At 41.1% G+C, this 14,611-nt stretch overlaps 1 protein-coding gene across 2 annotated transcripts; it reads left to right on the forward strand.

Annotated features, from left to right (window-relative positions):
• The first annotated feature begins 1,103 nt into the window (after window positions 1–1,103).
• Window positions 1,104–14,387, forward strand: LOC124264662 (immunogenic protein MPB70-like). 2 transcript variants are annotated; one of them, XM_046699397.1, is made up of 4 exons: window positions 1,104–1,200; window positions 1,433–1,531; window positions 13,184–13,294; window positions 14,180–14,387. In XM_046699397.1, the coding sequence occupies exons 1-4, from the start codon at window positions 1,170–1,172 to the stop codon at window positions 14,290–14,292; spliced, it is 354 nt and encodes a 117-aa protein (XP_046555353.1). In that variant the 5' UTR covers window positions 1,104–1,169; the 3' UTR covers window positions 14,293–14,387. The 2 variants fall into 2 exon arrangements, with proteins under 2 accessions (XP_046555353.1, XP_046555352.1); XM_046699396.1 differs by lacking the exons at window positions 13,184–13,294; window positions 14,180–14,387 and adding exons at window positions 1,691–1,801; window positions 2,613–2,808.
• The last annotated feature ends 224 nt before the right edge of the window (window positions 14,388–14,611 follow it).

Consider the following 14,611-nt stretch of genomic DNA (forward strand, 5'->3'; position numbering starts at 1 on the left):
ATCCAGCATGCCAATTTCTCAGGATGCATTAACGGGACTTACGGGAGAAACTGCACCCTCCATGGCAACGGTACCAATGGAAACTTCACCAATTACCCAGTCCAGCATGCCAATTTCTCAGGATGCATTAACGGGACTTACGGGAGAAACTGCACCCTCCATGGCAACGGTACCAATGGAAACTTCACCAATTACCCAATCCAGCATGCCAATTTCTCAGGATGCATTAACGGGACTTACGGGAGAAACTGTACCAACCATGGTAGCGGTACCAACTTCACCATACCCAATCCAGCATGCCAATTTCTCAGGATGCATTAACGGGACTTATGGAAACTTCCAACATGGCAACGGTACCCATGGAAACTTCACCAGCAATCCAGCATGCCAATTTCTCAGGATGCATTAACGGGACTTACGGGAGAAACTGCACCCTCCATGGCAACGGTACCAATGGAAACTTCACCAATTACCCAATCCAGCATGCCAATTTCTCAGGATGCATTAACGGGACTTACGGGAGAAACTGTACCCTCCATGGCAACGGTACCAATGGAAACTTCACCAATTACCCAATCCAGCATGCCAATTTCTCAGGATGCATTAACGGGACTTACGGGAGAAACTGTACCAACCAGGGCAACGGTACCAATGGAAACTTCACCAATTACCCAGTCCAGCATGCCAATTTCTCAGGATGCATTAACGGGACTTACTCCATGGGGAGAAACTGCACCCTCCATGGCAACGGTACCAATGGAAACTTCACCAATTACCCAATCCAGCATGCCAATTTCTCAGGATGCATTAACGGGACTTACGGGAGAAACTGTACCCTCCATGGCAACGGTACCAATGGAAACTTCACCAATTACCCAATCCAGCATGCCAATTTCTCAGGATGCATTAACGGGACTTACGGGAGAAACTGTACCAACCATGGCAACGGTACCAATGGAAACTTCACCAATTACCCAATCCAGCATGCCAATTTCTCAGGATGCATTAACGGGACTTACGGGAGAAACTGCACCCTCCATGGCAACGGTACCAATGGAAACATCACCAATTACCCAGTCCAGCATGCCAATTTCTCAATGACGCATGGCAGTATAGCACATGTTTTAAGTCAGAGCTATGGTCAGTACAGCACCTTGATTGTGGACTTGATGAAAACTGGAACCTGGAGCGAGATCGAGAGTAAGTAACACATTTACTTCTTGAAGACAGAATGTCACTCTTTGCTTTAACTTTGCCTTTGTTTCATTCGTTTTTCAGATTTGTTTCTAACGTGTTCATTAGTATAAGCCACGGTAATACAACAATTCTGTCAATGCTTGAACTGAAACATAGCCTTGCCTTTGGGGCCAAACACGTATTGGTGAACATGTCGCTTCCTTGAATACACAATGCCTATAATCTCTTCCTGTAGGACCCCAAGTGACCCTTCTTGCGCCGACCAATGCAGCGTTCAGCAGCCTCCCGACGGTCTACCGAAACAACCTTGACAAGCAGGCCAATTTTCTGAAGAGTATGTACACCTCTTTGTTTCATATTCCACAAAATATTCACACGTTACTTGACACTAACTGGGTATTTCTTTAATTTGTATTTACCTACACAAATAGATCAGCTATATAAAATGACCATATCACACACAGTGTTGCAAGTTTGGGCGTGTTTTCTTCAGGCACAATGATGTACCACATCTTGGACGGCATCCACGGCCCCGATTCTCTGCATCAGAACGACATGCTCACCTCTCTGGAGGGACACCGCATCCACGTCTCCATGCAGAACGGTGAGTCACATATCATCAGAGACTAAATGAGTCAGACAGAGCTAGTACACATTGAAAATGATAACCAGTACACACTGAAGACCCAATCCTGTACAATATTTGTGTCTGCTTTGTGTACAGGCCATGATAGTCTGGTTTAACCGTTTCTGACAACATTAAGTCAACACAAATTCATACCCATGTCTACGTACCTTTTTCTTGGACTTTTACACAGCATTCTTTTGACCTGTCAACAATTTCATTGGACAATGGATTGTGATAAGATAATCGAGGTCGAGATCATTGGATATTGAATGGATATTTTTTCATCAAACTGTTAACCCCAATTCGAGGGGAAAACATGTTTTGCATTGGCAACTCATTTGTTTGTGAACAAATCTAATGACAAAAGTCTGTCACAGAAATGGCTTACTAGTACCATTTTTACTAATATTACGGCTCGCTTATTATCAAGTCTTTAGTAAAGGTCTTCACATTTGGTTTCCTGGACCTATGCAGACATGTCAGGTGTATTCCTACAGGCTATGTATCAGTTAGTCATGATTCAAGTAATTCTATTTGCATATTATTATCGCATGACTCTCAAGAATATGCCTCGAAAAGGACTGACTGTTTCAAGACTGTTTAAGACTAAGTATTTCGAATGTGCTTCATTTTCTTTGACGTCTGAAAAGACGTCGATATATACCAAATCATTTGAGCCTACGCGATTTAGGAAACATTCTTATAATCTCTCTCAACATGGCTTTCTAATCCTCACCCAGTGCTGTTTGAAACGGACTCAAACCATTTTGTTGGGAATATATTGCAGGCCACGTGCCCCAGTTCAACAGGGTCAGCATCATGAACGCGATTCATGCCACCAACGGCGTCATCTACGTCCTGAACGGCGTCCTTCACCTTCCAAGCAGCCCTATTGTGTGAGGTAGACCAGAAGACCCTGAAGACCAGACGAGATGCAATACTGCATCATGTAGAATGTTGAAATAAAATTATACTGCATCGACCGTATGTTTATTACCTCGGGCTTATCTTACAACATTTGTCCAAACACTAAATGTGCTGTTCCTCAACTTGTCACATATCACCCTGCACTAAAGTCTTCTACACTAATTATTACACATGCTCAGACTCTAAATGTCAACTACTTTAATATAGTCAATATCTAACATTCAATATAGACACATGGACAAAAGTTAAACACCCCCTGTATTTTTTTACAAAGCTGAATGTTTCGGCTAACATCAGTGGTGTGCATCCACAGTACGTTGGTAAAGCTAAAGTAAAGTTGGTTAAGTTTACAGTCATGAGAGACACAGCTCCCACCATGACGGAATCTCCACCAAAGGCAACAGTTGGTTGAACATTTTTGCTGCAGATGCTGTATTTCGCTTCCTCTATTTTCACAAGCGTTCATGAGTTACAATCACCTTTCGTCAGACCAATGTATTCTTTGCCAAGTCCTCGGATTCCAAGCCAAACGTTCTTGTTTGATGGCCTTCTAGCGTTGTACCCGGCTGTCCTTGGGCGATTCCGAACTTTTCGCGTTGAGACGAAATTATACGGGGGTGTTTTCAGAACGTTACTTGTGGCAAATGGATGTCGTCTAGTGAGCCTCAATATTCCCCTGTCTTCACAATCTGAGGTCACCCTGGGTCGACCTTCACCTCATTGGTTTCCCAGTATTTTCTGACAAAACGACTGACAGCTTTGTAGTGGACATTCATTTCCCGATCAGTTTTTTGAAAGACATACCGTAGTTATGCATACTAATAATTTGCCATCTCCAGCTATCTGATAATCTTCTTTGCACCATAGTTAAATGATTGAGCATTGTAAACCATGCAGATTAAATACCGACATGTGGCACGTGCACAAACTACATATGGTGTGTTTGGGAGACACTTTCTACAAACTACTCTTGTAACAATCATTATATCTTAAATGAAAGCTGTTATCGTAGGTATTGCCATACACGACCTGAACTTGAACATAGCTCTGTTAGCGATCAACATATTTAGAGGTGCTTAACTGTTTTCCATGTGTGTGTAATTCGAACGATCACAGTTTCCGTAACGATGCCGATGATAATGTCAGCTCATCTCACGTACTCTTACAGGAGAGAGGGGCGGTGGGGTAGCCTAGTGGTTAAAGCGTTCGCTCGTTACGCCAAAGACCCGGGTTCGAATCCCCACATGGGTACATTGTGTGAAGCTCATTTCTGGTGTCCCCCGCCGTGATATTGCTGGAATATTGCTAAAAGCGGCGTAAAACCAAACTCACTCACTCACTCACTCACTTACAGGAGAGAAAGGGTGAAACCTACAAGGTCCTATTGTCCACAGGTACGAACCTTTATAAACGAAGGAGCATTTGATATCCTAAAGGCTCGTCTTCAAAGTCAAGATCACCTGTAGGCGGTAGTCCGTTGATTTTAGGATTTTGAACCCATCTACCTGCTACAAATACATCATTCTGATATCATCGATGTGTTTGTTTGCGTGTTTGTTTGATTCATGGCGACTACTATAACTAGTTCTATCTGGAACAGATAAATCAATGAGTGATATTATGAGCACCGACCAAATTACGTGAAATGCACCAAGGATACATTAAAACAACATGGGCGACTGAATCGGAAATATATATCAAACAAACAGCCCGTGTAAACTAATACTTCGGTGTTATTTTCCATCATACATTGGCGAGCAAAAGAATCTGTACCAAAACAATTTATATCGATTTCAAAGGCGAAACCAATTAATGCTCTCAAATCGTCTAAGACCAATCGTACAAATTCAACTGAAAATATTGCTTCACTTCACTGAGCTCCCTATTAAATGACTCTTAAACATATCTCCATCACCTTGCCGTCCTCGTGACCAGTGTTAGATTTGTTCAAAAAGAAATGCTTGTAGAGGCGACTGGCGGGATCCGACGGTCTGGTTCAATGACTTGGTTGATGTATGTCTTCGTATAGCAGTTGCGTAGATCGATGCTCATGATGTCAGTCACCGGGTTGTCTAGTACAGACTCGATTATTTACAGCCGCCGTTACACAGCAAACAGCAAACAAACAAATATTTTCTTTGTATTTTGGCTGCCCCTGTGCTAACTTTATATCATTGATGCCTGCTTCAGTAGTACTTCATAAACGCTATTGTCTTTAGTTAAACCTAAAACTATGTTTCGTCGATGTGGATCTGTTATCTCAAGAAGAGATATGCACATTATTTTATAATGGTATGGTTTCAGTCCTGCAATATAACGTCGAGCGACAGAAAAAGTAGGTTTCAAACGAGAATAAATGAAATATGAACTGGCCGTTCTTCAAGGTACAACACTGAGATGTTGTTTTATTAGGGCAGCAAACAGGAAACTCCTTGCAGTGTCGTCTTGTGGTGCACGTGCCTCGCTAACTTTTGGTGTGAGTAACTGAAGTACAGGTGACAGACCTGGCGAAAGGAACACCCAACAGCCTAGGTTACACAAAACCAGATGTTTTCCCAGTGACTTCTATAGCAATATCATAATTTATCAAAATTAACTAAGCTACTCAGACAAACCGTAGGTCTGCACAAAATGTCACCAGCTTGAAAGTATCTGTGCTCACATTCAACATGTCATTATATTAAAAAAACCAGCTCTAAATATCTGAAAATGTTTTCAGTTTTAATCAGTAGATGGAATTACATTACAAAAACATGCACACACACACACAAAAAATCTTACGCAAAATCATCCAATCAAAGCTGCAAGATGGTTCAGTCTGCTCTGAAACTGCTTGATAAACTTCGGATTCTGATTTGGTGTAGTGAACTGTGAAGTGTGATCCAGATCATCACCTTGGTTTCTGATGACTTGGTTCTGGATTGTCTGGTCCAGAGTGATTGAGTGAGCTTAGCTTTACGCCACACTCAGCAATATTCAAGCTATATGGCGGCGGTCTGCAAATAATGGAGTCTGGACCAGACAATCCAGTGATCAACAGCATGAGCATCGATCTACGCAATTCGGATACGAAGATATGTGTCAACCAAGTCAGCGAGCCTGACCACCCGATCCCGTTAGTCGCCTCTTACAAGAAGCATGGGTTACTGAAGATCAATACTGTAACCCGGTCCAGACTCGACTATTATGCCGAGTGTGGCGTAAAACTTAACTCACTCACTCATTTAACAGGTATCAGAACAATATCCACCCTACTATATTAATTATCAAAATAACACACAGCTTCTTTTTTTCAAAATCATAACCTGACCAATCTTCTTTTTTATTAATGTAAGAACCACACTGACCACATTTTTAACATCATAACCACTTGATATCAAAACTCCATCCCTTTTTTATTCAACATCGGAACCCCCTCTACCTACTCTTTATCTCAGATCTGAACTTGATACGGAGAAAACGACAACTACAAAACTGTCAATAAACCTATCGTCTGCCTCCGATCTGGAGAAAACACTTTATTTCTCACCCGTTGAAGATATCACTCTTTAATAAATCTACAATGTTATTACACATTGTGTAATAACACCGCCTGATGTCGGACATATGACGTCATAATGGTTTACAGTACAATACCTCTGTCACAATGGTATTAGACCTTGATGGACTCGCAGAAAGCTGAGAGTCATCACACTGTAGGCAGTTTCTATCAATTTATCTTGGAGAGTAATAAACAGAATATTAATCTCGCTTTCGTGAAATACCATTTTTATATAACTCGTGAAAGATTTAGTATTCAACTCGCGTTCGCTCGTTTGATACACATCATTAACTCATTTAATAAAAATGGCATAACACGAAAGGTCGTTTAGTATCCTCTATGCATCTAACATTGGAACCACCTACACTTTTGTACAGTTAACATCAAACCTGCCTTCACCTTCTGTCCATTTATTATTAGAATCGTGTCCACCCATTCTTTATCTCACATCAACTCCACCATAGCTATTTATATCCGACCTGTCTCCTCCCTTTCTTTACCTAATGTCAGAACCGCCACCCTTTCCATGTTCAATATCAAAATGTTTAGATCGGCTTTTTATCTCAAATGACAACCTCTAACCCATCGTTATATAATCTCACAACCATTTCCATCCACTGTTATTCTATGTAGCTTTTGTTTTTATATTAGAATTGTCAACTCTCACATAAAAGGACAGGTACAATTTGTTCCAGTATTCTAAATTATAAAATACATGTATCTAACATGTGTTCGTTGCAGATAAATCATTCTAAATATATGTCGTGCCTTTATATACTGAATCTTATCACCCACGTGATTTTCTCAACAAACAAATCTCAAGATAAAAGACCAACGTTAGATAAACTTTCCGCCAGGCAATATAATGGCTGTCTCAACTCAGTTCCAGCAATTAACTCTGCAGAATGAAGACCCTTCTCATCAGCTTAGTGGCGGCCACGGTGCTCGGGGTGGTGATGTCTCTTCCCTTCCAGCGGGACACACTTGAACAGCTCATACCTCTTGCCAGGAGCTTGGGGGCGACGAAGTTCGCCCACTTTGTTCACGAAGCCAACCTGACAGCTAACTTCACAAGGAAAGGTACTTCAATGAATATTTGTGGGCACGCTACGTTCAGAATGGTTCATGTGACTATTGCAGATTATATAATACTGACAAACATAGAGTCTGAAATAGTTTTAGGGAAAAACACAATTAGGCATTTGTCACCACTCGCCCCTTTCTGTAACCTCCAACAAGATTTGAGAATGCACGTAAAGAATTGGGAATTGGATAAAAAAAATTCCCGAGGAATATATTGACATTATAAAGTTCACAGTTAACAGAAATGTATTCCATGAATTAAAATTGTTAATGGATAAATCTCGTCATGCAAGGCGAGACATTCAAATTCAGACAGGTGCCTTTGTTAACATTACGGCTCCAATGTTTATCTCTGAACAGCTATTTGGCTTTATAAATTTATTTCAGTTTAAAACCCATTTGGAGTACAGAGAGGTGATGAATATTTCTATGAAAAAACTGACTGCGACCTTTTCGTACAGATACCTTTGTCAAGCAAAACGTCGAACTCACGAAATAGAAGAAGTTGTTGTCCATAAGGGTTGTCTATATTGTCGTTTTCTAGAATCATTAAAATTTTCTTGATTATAAATTTCCGCCAGAGGTATGGCAGCGAGGTTACATGCAAGGTTAGACAACTGAACTAACACTCAAGCACTCTTGTCTGTTTGCATGACTCTTCGTGAATTCGTGTGATTAAGGTACCGGTATTCTTGTTCAACGAAAGCCTAGTTTTTTTGCTATTTCATATTGTCTTATTCATGTTGAGTAAAACCTATTTGGACTTGTCTTTTTTAAACATCTATAGTATCACGATGACAAAAGCATATCAGGACGATATTCCACAGTTAATGCTGAGGGTTAATGTGTACCCACAGCTTTTTTTTATTTATCAAACTGAAACTATTTCATAATAAATGCTGAGTAGTATCTGGTTACACTAAACAGACATATTTTTACTTTCAACTAGAAGCTGGATTCATATTTGATCTTGTATTGATAATTGCGTACCTGTCTTTGGACTTACTACAGCTTACAAATATAAAATAAGTGACTATCCATGCCAAATACTTAGTATTTAACTTTAAAACTATGCATTCAAAATTAAAAGATGAACAAATGAGAATATTTATGTTCGAATACAGTTTCAACAGATATTTTAGCATTGGTGTTATTGTTTTCATTATTAATAGATCATAGATGCTTGATTCTTTCAAAAACAGCAATGTGCGAGTGCTTTTGCACTTTATATTTTTAAGAATTGAACAGATACATAGTTTAGAGTTTATTTCGGTATAACGGCCAACAGCCCACTTACAAAAGAAACAATTGAATAACAATGACAAGGTGACAAGACATTCAAAATTACTCATTCAAAGTCGTTTTCCGTTTTCACAGTGATTCCTTGATCAATTTCGCATAATTGTTGAACGAGATAGGATTTTCAGATGTTATTAAATTTCATGGTAGTGGTTTGAAAACAGTAATACAATGGAAGATATCGTATTCTTGTGTTATGATAGGCAGGACATTCTAGTTGAAAATGATATTCGTTTTCGATTACATGTAGGTCACACATTAAACATATTATTGCCTTAAGGAGTATTCGTTCCCACTTACTCTTAGTGGGAATTCAGATGATCTTAGTAGAAATAGCACTCGGCGTAATTCTCTGGTCGTAATGGCGGACAGGAAATATTCTACATTTAATAATGATTTAAATCCTCGATAGGTGGTCAATGTTTCAGATTCATAACTGTTATACCATTCTTGAAGAATTCTTTAATTCCTCGAGTTAAACTCTTATATAATGTAATACACCTCCAACATCTTGTGAGAGCGATACAAAGGCACATACAAACATACATAGAATTTCTCGTATACGAGATGCCCAAGTTGTTCTGTTAATTTGATCGAGATTTTTCAGTAAGAGATAGATTTGTTTAGGGTATCTGTTGGGTTTTAGTCTCATTAATTTACACCAATAGTTAATACTTATCGGTAAATAATCAACATGCAGAGCATAACGTTCACAATCGCCAATAGCTGCATCATTAGAAACGTGTCTTCCAGCACATACACAGAATTGATAGAATTTATACTGAAACTGTTCGATGATGGGTCTCTTCTCAACTCGCCATATTTCTGAACAATACACCAAAATTGTTTTGATTTATGTATCAAATATTATAAACAGTATAAGCGGTTGTATATTTTTTAATGTTATTTGTAGTGATTTGATTGCAAAGACCGTCGTATGTGCCTTCACCCCGTGAAGGTCGTGGTTAGAATGAACCTTCGGTTACCCATGCTTGTCGTAAGAGGCGACTAACGGGATCGGGTGGTCAGGCTCGCTGGCTTGGTTGACACATGTCATCGGTTCCAAAATGCGCAGATGGGTGCTCATGCAGTTGATCACTGGATTGTTAGGTCCAGACTAGATTATTGACAGACCTCACAAACTCTTATGTGCCTTCAAAGTTAAATTGTTCACACCGTTGTTCCATGATAATCGGGATGAAAAAAGGATGCCTAAATAGTTGTAATGAGATGAAACCTTAGTCTATGTTCCTACATTTCCACTTTTCTATTCTCCACTGTTTTATAATTCCCCCTTTCCCATTTTTCGGTTTGATACGAGTTGGTCACGAATATCTGGGTGTTTGCAGTTTCACTGCATGTTTGTTAATGTGACGTAATGTTTCAACTCGGTTAATGGCAAAATATATTTCACGATAGTTAAGCATATTTCCCTACAATTTCCTCTGATTTGCATAAAGTTGTTTGCTACTTTTGTTTTTCTGCATGGCTCTGTGGATTCTTCCTTCACGAACGGCAAAAGAATTATGTGAACAAAACCTTGGTCCTTTGAAAATGAGACTATGCGGTTACATGATGTTTCAGCTGGGAACTTCACCCTTTTCGTCCCAGACAACTAGGCCTTCCATGGTCTGTCTAGAAACATCACAGGAAACAAGACCCTGCTGACTCAGCTCATCCTCTTCCACTCCGTCAATGGAACATACAACACATCCGAATTGATCCGAAACAAGAAACTAAGGACGCTGTCGGGACGATTCCTGTACTTTAACCACACTAAAACCAAGGTAAACAAGAAGGACAGATAATATAGTGTAGATTCCTGTACTTTAATGATAATTAGACCACACTTAACAAGAAGTACAGCTGTGCTGTGGTTGATTCCTGTATTTCAATGACAAGAATGACACACCAACCCTGTCACACTGCCGTGTAGATTCTTGAACCTGAATGACTCTAAAACTAAGGTAAACAAAGAGAAGGTATATGCCAGGTGGTACAAATCCCTGATGAGTCAGGGTGTATGGGAAGGATTGTGGTAGATAGAACATGCATTTTACAGTTCAGGGTGTATGGGCAGGTATGTACTAGGTATGTTCTGACAGAAATTTTTATAATATACAGGGTATTTGGAGTAGATTTCGATCTTGGTGATGCTGATTTAGCACCCCGTGAGTCTGGTCTGTTTTTCTGTTAATGCAGGCAGTTTTCGTGAACGGTGTCAAGATTAATGGATTCAACAAGAAAGCCTCCAACGGCTTTATCTTCCTTGTCAGCAAGGTCGTGCTACAGGGGTCAGGGCTGCTGAACAAAACCACCAACAAAACGTCTGGACAACACCGCCGTCCAACATATGTCCAGTGTCGTAATGGAACTTGGGGTAGAAACTGTCACTGTCAGTCACCGAATCAAGCATGCCAATGGCTCAATATGCATTAACGGGACTTACGGAAGAAACTGTACCCACTATGGCAACGGTACCCATGGAAACTTCACATATAACGCCAACACTGTCAATCATCTCATCCAGCTTGCCAATGGCTCAATATGCACTAACGGGACTTACGGTAGAAACTGTACCCACAATGGCAACGGTACCCATGGAAACTTCACCAATCACCCAATCCAGCATGGCAATGGCTCAATATGTATTAACGGGACCTACGGCAGACACTGCACACACCATGGCAACGGTACCCATGGAAACTTCACATATAACGCCAACACTGTCAATCATCTCATCCAGCTTGCCAATGGCTCAATATGCACTAACGGGACGTACGGTAGAAACTGTACCTACAATGGCAACGGTACCCATGGAAACTTCACCAATCACCCAATCAAGCATGCCAATGGCTCAATATGCATTAACGGGACCTACGGCAGAAACTGTACCACACCATGGCAACGGTACCCATGGAAACTTCACATATAACGCCAACACTGTCAATCATCTCATCCAGCTTGCCAATGGCTCAATATGCACTAACGGGACTTACGGTAGAAACTGTACCCACAATGGCAACGGTACCCATGGAAACTTCACCAATCACCCAATCCAGCATGGCAATGGCTCAATATGTATTAACGGGACCTACGGCAGACACTGCACACACCATGGCAACGGTACCCATGGAAACTTCACATATAACGCCAACACTGTCAATCATCTCATCCAGCTTGCCAATGGCTCAATATGCACTAACGGGACGTACGGTAGAAACTGTACCTACAATGGCAACGGTACCCATGGAAACTTCACCAATCACCCAATCAAGCATGCCAATGGCTCAATATGCATTAACGGGACCTACGGCAGACACTGCACACACCATGGCAACGGTACCCATGGCAACTTCACATATAACGCCAACACTGTCAACTACCCAATCAAGAATGCCAATGGCTCAATATGCATTAACGGGACTTACGGAAGAAACTGTACACACCATGGCAACGGTACCCATGGAAACTTCACATATAACGCCAACACTGTCAATCATCTCATCCAGCTTGCCAATGGCTCAATATGCATTAACGGGACTTACCGAAGAAACTGTACCCACCATGGCAACGGTACCCATGGAAACTTCACCAATCACCCAATCCAGCATGGCAATGGCTCAATATGCATTAATGGGACATACGGGAGAAACTGCACTCACCATGGCAACGGTACCCATGGAAACTTCACATATAACGCCAACACTGTCAATCATCCAATCCAGCATGCCAATAGCTCAATATGCAGAAACGGAACCTGGGGTGTTAACTGCTCTCACCATGGCAACGGCACAATTTGCCCCAACGGAACCTTGGGTGTCAACTGCACTATCCATGGTAACGGTACTCATGGCAATATGACGCATGGCAGTATAGCACATGTTCTAAGTCAGAGCTATGGTCAGTACAGCACCTTGAGTACAGACCTGATGAAAACTAGAACCTGGAGCGAGATCGAGAGTAAGTAACACATTTACTTCTTGAAGACATTGTGTCATTCTTTGCTTTAACTTTACCTTTATTTCATTTGTTTTTCTGATTTGTTTCTAACGTGCTCATTAGCATAAGCCACGATAATACAACAATTCTGTGAATGCTTGAACTGAAACATGAGTTTGCCTCGACGTGAAGAGTAGCTGTGTCACACAGCCCCTTCCATGTTAAGAGCCAGTGGCCAAACACGTGTTGGGGAATATATCACTTCCGTAAATACACAATGCCTATAATCTCCTCCTGTAGGACCCAAATTGACCCTTTTCGCGCCGACCAATGCAGCGTTCAGCAACCTCCCGACTGCCTACCGAAACAACCTTGACATGCACGCCAATTTTCTGAAGAGTATGTAACCTATTTATTTCTTATTGCACAAAGCATTCACACATTATTTAACACGAACTGGATATTTCTTCAAGTGTTATTTACCTCCACGAAAGATCCAGCTGTATGAAATGACAAACGACCATATGAAATAGTACAATGTTTCAATCTTTGTTGTTGTTTTTCAGGCACAATGATGTACCACATCTTGGACGGCATCCACGGCCCCGATTCCCTGCATCAGAACGACATGCTCACCTCCCTAGAGGGACACCGCATCCACGTCTCCATGCAGAACGGTGAGACACATATCATCAGAGACTAAATGACATTTTGAGGAAGGAGACATGTACATTCAAAAGACAAAGCCAATACACATTGATGACACAAACCACTACACATTCAAGTCGCAAACCAGTACATATGGAAGACGCAAACAGTACACATTCAAGTCGCAAAGCTGTACATATTGAAGACGCAAACAGTACACATTCAAGTCGCAAACCAGTACATATGGAAGACGCAAACCACTACACAATCAAGTAGCAAACCAGTACACAGTGAAGACGCAAACCACTACACAATCAAGTCGCAAACCAGTACACAGTGATGACGCAAACAGTACACATTCAAGTCACATTCCTGTACATATTGAAGACGCAAAGAGTACACATTCAAGTCGCACACCTGTACTCACTGAAGACGCAAACAGTACACATATAAATCGCAAACCTGTACATATTGAAGACGCAAACAGTACACATTCAAGTCGCAAACTAGTACATATTGAAGAGGCAAACAGTACACATTCAAGTCGCAAACCAGTACACATTCAAGTCGCAAACCTGTACATATTGAAGACGCAAACAGTACACATTCAAGTCGCAAACCTGTACATATTGAAGACGCAAACAGTACACATTCAAGTCGCAAACAGTACACATTCAAGTCGCAAACCTTTACATATTGAAGACGCAAACAGTACATATTGAAAACGCAAACAGTACACACTGAAGACGCACGTTTACCTACTGTCTGCCATGTTAACTAATTGTTGCAGACAATAAATTGACATGAAGCAAATTTATTCATGGGATGACACCCCACCACCTTCACGTTTTCTAAACATCAACGAGTGTTGTTTGAAAGGGGCTAAGAAACATTTTGTTGTGAATACATTGCAGGTCACGTGCACCAGTTCAACAGGGTCAGCATCATGAACGTGCTTCATACCACCAACGGCGTCATCTACGTCCTGAACGGAGTCCTTCACCTTCCAAGCAGCCCTATTGTATGAAGTAGAGCAGAAGTAACCTGTGAAAGAGTGTGAGTGAGTTTAGTTTTACGCCGCACTCAGCAATATTCCAGCTATATGGCGGCGGTCTGTAAATAATCGAGTCTAGACCAGACAAGCCAGTGATCAACAGAATGAGCATCGATCTACGCAAATGGGAACCGATGACATGTGTCAACCACCCGATCCCGTTAGTCGCCTCTTACGACAAGCATTTGTTACTGAAGATCAATTCTAACCCGGATCTTCACGGGTCCCCTGTGAAAGAGATGCACTACTGCATCACGTAGAATGTTGAAATAAAATGATACTTCATCGGCCG

This window comes from Haliotis rubra, unplaced genomic scaffold (genome assembly GCF_003918875.1).
Source record: "Haliotis rubra isolate DU_JTF1 unplaced genomic scaffold, ASM391887v1 Scf935, whole genome shotgun sequence".
Classification (NCBI taxonomy): Eukaryota; Metazoa; Mollusca; class Gastropoda; order Lepetellida; family Haliotidae; genus Haliotis; species Haliotis rubra.